Here is a 6,307-nt window from a genome sequence, read left to right as displayed (position 1 = left end):
TGCTATATAAGTAAATATTCTCCGCAAGAGCAGAGCCCAAAGCTCGTGGCCAGTGGTGTTCGGACTGGAGTTTGAACATCTGCTTAATGATATAAACGGGAATCACCCACGAGCTCTCCCGCAAGCCGTCCCAGCGCAGCGCAGAGGAAAGGTTTTACTCTATCGCTTTGTTTAAGCAGCGGGGGCATCCCGGGGCGAATCAGCTGTGGGGCGGAGTTTGCACTGAAGTGGATTGGGGGGAAAAGTGCGCATGTGTGTAATGTGCCTGTCTGTCAATGGGAGGAAGCCACGCTCTATTTTGGAGATCCCACCCAGTTTTGGAGTTCCCGCCTCCATTTGGAGATCTCCAGGCTGCAGTTATACCCTTCTCTCCAACTCACACACTGGCGAGTAAAATCTAAGAATTTATTAGCCATTGGCTAATATTAGACATCATTTAGTCGCCCAGAGTGAAGATTTAGTCACATATGCGAGTGATTTACTCGCAATGTAGAGGGTTGTGTATTCTAGTGCCTGAACTTAGTAAGTGGGATTTTAGGACTGATTCATTACCTTCTAAACTGCAGGAGTAAATTAGCACTGCTGTGTCAAACCAGAGAATTAATATTTATTCCACACGCCCTGCTGAAAGGAAAGAGATGAGACCTCATGTAACTCATAACACTGACAGCTCTCTTATAAATACATGCACATCATCTCAGAGAGCCAGACCTTTTAAAGAGCCAGCCTGCCACTCCTCCCAGCTTGCTTCAGATGATGATGAAACAATCTCTAGTCCTACTGCTGAGAAAATGCTGACAGAGGGAATGTTAGTTTGGCATGCTGCCTCATGTTTGTATTTGAGCTGATTTATCGGACGATATTTAAAAATGTAGACGCTTGACATTAGCTGTTTAACAAAAGTGTTCAAAATCTAGTGACTGTTTAGTTTTTCAAATATTTTTGAGTGAATATTGAGTAAATACTGTTTAAAATAAATTTAAAATAAATTTATTTAACTGTGAAGCATGTAATATTTTTAATATTTTTTTCTCTCCTATCCCAATTTAGTACGTGGAGAAAACTATTAGTCAAGTCAAATTTATTTATATAATAAATATAAATAAATAAATATAAAAAACACACACTCATCATTTGCTAGTAACCCATTTTGTTTACTTCCAGTGTTCCTATGATTGTTTCAGATGTAATTGATCTCACTGGAGATGATAAAGATGACCTTCAGCGGGCCATCGCTCTCAGTCTGGAGGAGTCAAACAGGGCCTTCAGGGAGACAGGCATCACTGACGAAGAGCAGGCTATCAGCAGGTGGGGTTTTAACTGTACTTTTATCCTGCTGAATATTTTGTATTATTGTAGATTTTAGAACAAAAAAAGTGTACCACATGACAAGTAGAGTTATTTCGAAACCATTTTATATGTGGAGTAAACAGACAGGAGTAAAGTTTGTGTCTTTGTGCTTCAGAGTCCTGGAGGCTAGCATTGCTGAGAACAAGGCCAGCCTGAAGCGCACGCACACAGAAGTATGGAGCGATTCACCCAACCCTCACGACAGGAAGAGGCAGGAGAACTGTCCCGTAGGGCTGAAGAACGTGGGGAACACGTGCTGGTTCAGTGCAGTTATACAGGTCCGTGTCAGCCGCTGTGATTGCTTTACAATTGGAAACACATTTGCTTATTTAATGAACTGAAAAACAACAAATGACAGTTTAATTAATTTTAATTGCGTCTTATTTGATTTTATAATGCTCCAGACAATTTGATTATGGTAGTCCCATGTGTGTTGCAGATCTGAATGAAGTCGAGTGGCCTTGTATTGCAGTTATTAATGCAGAGATACTGCTGTATCAGTGCTGTTAATTGCATCAGTATATTTAATTCGGAGAAGATGTAATGGAATATGTGCATCTAGATTTTGCTGGATCAAGTTTAGAGCACTGGAGTAGATGAAATATGCCAAGAAACTATATAATAAACAATGTTCAAACTTTATTTTTTTCTGAAAGAAATAAATTTGTAACTTTTATTCAGCAAGGATACCTTAAATTTCAAAAATAAGCTTTCAAAAATGTCAAACTTTCAAAACAATTTCAACTTGAACATTCTGTTCATCAAAGAATAGAAAGAAATGAAGAAATGTTTCTTAAGCAGCAAATCAGCATATTAGAATGATTTCAGAAAGATCATGTGACACTGAAGACTAGAGTAATGGCTGCTAAAATATAAACTTTGCCATCACAGGAAATAATTATTTTAAGTTTAATAAAAAAAAAATTTTTTGGCATCAAATAAATGCAGCTTTGGTGAACAAAAGAGACTTCTAAAAAAACAAAAAAATCTTACCGACCTCAAACTTTTGAACTGTGTGTGTATATATACAGGGTGTATAAAAATATAAAATAACCACTTTCGGCACAGTCAAAATTATATGTGATTATATTGTTTTCTCTGTTAACGGCTCAAAAATGACACAAAGTGGTGAAATTGTATTGCTTGGCCTTAAGTGTCTTAATTGCTTTTATACGACGCTAATTGCAATTGCAAATTTATTATTGTTTATTATATTATTAATTTGTTATTACATTTAATATTGCTTATTACTGTAATTATTTATTACTACCAAACAACATTAATATTGTACTCATATTTGTCTGCATGTATTGGCTTTTTAAAACAACTTTGAAGGTGACTTCAGGTTCTAATGAGGCCTGATTGTTTGTGTCTGTTATACGATGTCAGAACATGAACCATGTTGATAGCTGAGTAATGATCGCTGAGTACTGTCACATGCTGTTTACCTCCTGTGTGTAACCTGACGCCTGAAGAAGCCCCCGCTCATGTAAGAACAGCAGCTGCTCTGGCACTCGCAGCTCTGTGGATTTATAGATCTGGACAAGGAGACACTAAATGTGTGAATCTGTCACCAAAAACAATCCGTCCGTGAGAAAAATGCTAAATGCGTTTGTGGGAAGCACATGCAGTCTTTTTATTTTGTCTAACGTATCATCACAAGGTTGCGTTAATATTAGAGCTGGTACACACTGTTCTCAAATACTGATATTGATCTTTTTATCTATATATTTCAGTCTCTTTTTAACCTGCTGGAGTTCCAGAGGCTGGTGTTGCATTATTCGCCCCCTGCACGGATGCAGGACTTGCCCCGCAATCAGAAGGTGAGATTGCCGCCCAATACCCAGCTCTCATGCCATAAGAGCTTCCAGACACACTTAGTTCCAGCAACTGTGACCTTGTTTGAGCCTCAGTTGCATGCTGTGACATTATCGTACTGTTACAAGCACTGGTTTTCACCCAACTGACTGGCCTGTGACCAGATGAGCTGAAGCAGAGGAAGTGCTTTTTCAAGGTCCCTATATTCTAGCTTTTAAACTGTCACACCGGCTTCTCCGGACTGCGTTTAAAAGTGAAAGAAGAAGAGGACAGTGTCTGGCTCAGCAGGCTAGCTGCTGTCTGTGATTTCTTTCTTCAGTATGTTCCTCTGGGGCCCCTGAGCCTGTGAACGGGGTCAGCAGACATGGCCACTAATCTGAGCTTAACCTCATCCACTGATAGAAGACCACAGAGCCCTGAATTCATCCTTTTCTCTCTCTTTATTGCTCGTTTTCTTTCATCTGCTGAGCTCTTGCTAGACTTTAATCTATTATCAATTAAAAGTGTCCTCCGAAGAAGAAAATCCAGATGATGTGATCTGGTGAAGGTTTCTGACCCCTGTATGACATCGAGATGTTTGTAAGGCAAAGATATCCTTACTTGAAAGCAGACAGACCTAACTAATCAACTCTAATCATCCAAATCCACTAAACAATTCGCCATCATATCCTATATCAATGTTAAGTTAACATACAACATCCCAAAACCAGTGATACATTTGACATTTTTATGCATTTGGCTGACATTTTATATCAGTTATGTACTCCTTGGGAATCAAACCCATGACCTTGATGTTGCTGGTGCTATGCTCTGCTGTTTGAGCTGCAGGAGCACTTCATATGCTGTTAAGTTTTTAATTTGGTCTCCATTTGCGTTCCCATAGGAGCACAGGAACCTGCCCTTCATGCAGGAGCTGAGACACCTCTTTTCTTTGTTGGTGGGTTCCAAGCGAAAGTATGTGGACCCGTCCAGGGCCGTGGAGATCCTCAAGGATGCCTTTAAGTCCAGTGAATCTCAGCAGGTAAGTTTCTGTCATTTACATACAGTATATAGTCTTAAAGGTACAGTACACCTTAAAGGCTAAAGCCTGTGTTATACTTTCCGAGTCCGCTAGGGTTCGCTATGGTATGCGTGACATATGGAACACGTCCACGGAGCGGACCATCAGCGTATGCTTTCGGAAGTATAAATACAAGTAGTCCGCGTCTGCGCCGTCCGTGTACGCGTCCGGATTGCTCATGCAGAAAGTATAACACCGGCTTTAGAAATGTTACAGTAGTAACAAAAAGCGTGTTTCATTCCAAATATCATTGAATTGGTAAAATAGTCATTTAAAATGAAATTATGACTTTTTTGGTACAATATAAAAAGTAGACTCATAAGTGGGCTTCAGGGAAAAACAAAATGCTGCAAAAACGGATACACTTATTGAGCTCTCAATATTTGTGCCAAGGGTCAGTTTGTTTTATACGCTCTCAGCATCATAGATAAGCCCAACCTTTTGATTAATATGGTACATGTGACCGTTTTTTATTTTGGACACATTTTTGTGCCACATTTGCACTTAATGAGAGCACAGAGAAGGGCAAAATTGTTATTTTCTAGAACCAATTGAGACCAGTTAAAACAAGAATAAATTTGTTCAGGATTTGAATTGGTGTGTTTGTTTGTACAGCAGGATGTGAGTGAGTTCACCCATAAACTCTTGGACTGGCTTGAGGACGCGTTTCAGATAAAGGCAGAGGAGGACAGGTAAGACCATATACGTCCCACCAGAATATCTGATGACCATCACTCGCTTTCACAAGCTTTCCACTGTATCTCTGTGATCCTGTCATATCAGTCAGAATGATGTATGACCGCACCACAAATTCAGCTGGAACAGACATTAATGATGATTAATGTGGTACATTAACTTGTATGACTTCAATTAGCACCGTTAAATTCCTGCTGAAGACAGTCCTCCGCCAAAGGACACCGACTCCTGTTGTTCAGAACATTTCCAGCCCCATGTGACTCTATGTTTGCTCTTGTTCTACACAGAGAGGGAGAGAAGCCAAAGAACCCGATGGTTGACCTGTTTTATGGCCGTTTTCTGGCAGTGGGTGTCCTGGAAGGTGAGTATTCATCAGCTGTATGAGCCCTCTCTCCTAGTTAATGAAAAGTGACCTTGCATTAATGTAATGTGGAGAACCCAAGTTCTAAAACAATGTAATGGTCATTGATGTGTGAGTGGCGTTGGGCTTATTAAAGGGGTCATATGATGCTTTTTTAAAGATCATTATTTTGTGTATTTGGTGTAACAGAATATGTTGACATGCTTTATTCCAGTTATTAAAGAATTAGCCATTAATCAATACTTCATCATAATAACCATGGCCGGACTTACCATTGGGCTTGAGTGGGCTGCAGCCCATGGGCCCCGCCTAGTAGGGGGCCCCGCCTGTGCCTGTTTGATTTGTTCGTAATGTGCCAGTCAGAATTCAGAAATGATTAGCCGCATTTCCACTGCGCACGCAAGATCTAAACGGGCCAGCCGGGGCTACAACTTACAACTATGACCTTCGAGGCCAATCAAATAGCATAAACTGGTATTTATGATTATTTCACATAGAAGAAGGACATACGTATTGAATCGCGTCTGCACCGATGGGTTTGTTATCACATGGCTAATTTAAACGGCTCCATTAAGCCTTTAGCCCCAAAGAGTGCACGCTTAGAAAGATAATGATAAATTCTCAAATGTTCACACCTCATTTCTTTACAGAGGATGATTCTATATTACTATATTAATGTTCCACTAAATTATGTGATCATCTGATGAGTTTTGTGCGCTCTCTCTCTTACTGCCATTACACATAGTGGGGAAGAAATGTCATCAAAATGATTTTAAATAAAAAATAGCAATTTAATGAGTTTCTGTTTTTATAACATAGCTATGCCTATGATATAGGACTTGGCCTATCACACAAACAAGAGTCCTGTTTTTTTTTCCAAATATCTGCACGATCGCAAATAAACAACAACTTACAGAGTAACTTTCAGACACAAAATTCCGTTTTGCGCCATCAGAAAGAAAATAGAACAATCAGCAGAACTGCTGCGTCTCTGAACAACAGTGTTTTGTTCCTCAGCGTTA

At 39.7% G+C, this 6,307-nt stretch overlaps 1 protein-coding gene across 1 annotated transcript in view; it reads left to right on the top strand.

Annotated features, from left to right (window-relative positions):
- LOC107743421 (ubiquitin carboxyl-terminal hydrolase 25-like) overlaps positions 1-6,307 on the top strand; it is a 22,493-nt gene that overhangs the window by 3,361 nt on the left and 12,825 nt on the right. Inside the window, exons 4-9 of the mRNA XM_016556643.1 lie at positions 1,185-1,308; positions 1,466-1,628; positions 3,087-3,173; positions 4,052-4,189; positions 4,844-4,920; positions 5,212-5,285. Of these exons, the coding sequence (XP_016412129.1) occupies positions 1,185-1,308; positions 1,466-1,628; positions 3,087-3,173; positions 4,052-4,189; positions 4,844-4,920; positions 5,212-5,285 (663 nt within the window). The remainder of the gene's footprint in view (positions 1-1,184; positions 1,309-1,465; positions 1,629-3,086; positions 3,174-4,051; positions 4,190-4,843; positions 4,921-5,211; positions 5,286-6,307) is intronic.

Source organism: Sinocyclocheilus rhinocerous, unplaced genomic scaffold (genome assembly GCF_001515625.1).
Source record: "Sinocyclocheilus rhinocerous isolate Xijiao unplaced genomic scaffold, SAMN03320098_v1.1 scaffold106, whole genome shotgun sequence".
Classification (NCBI taxonomy): Eukaryota; Metazoa; Chordata; class Actinopteri; order Cypriniformes; family Cyprinidae; genus Sinocyclocheilus; species Sinocyclocheilus rhinocerous.
The sequence above is the reverse complement of the archived record's forward strand: the minus strand, read 5'-3'. Positions and strand labels throughout refer to the sequence as shown.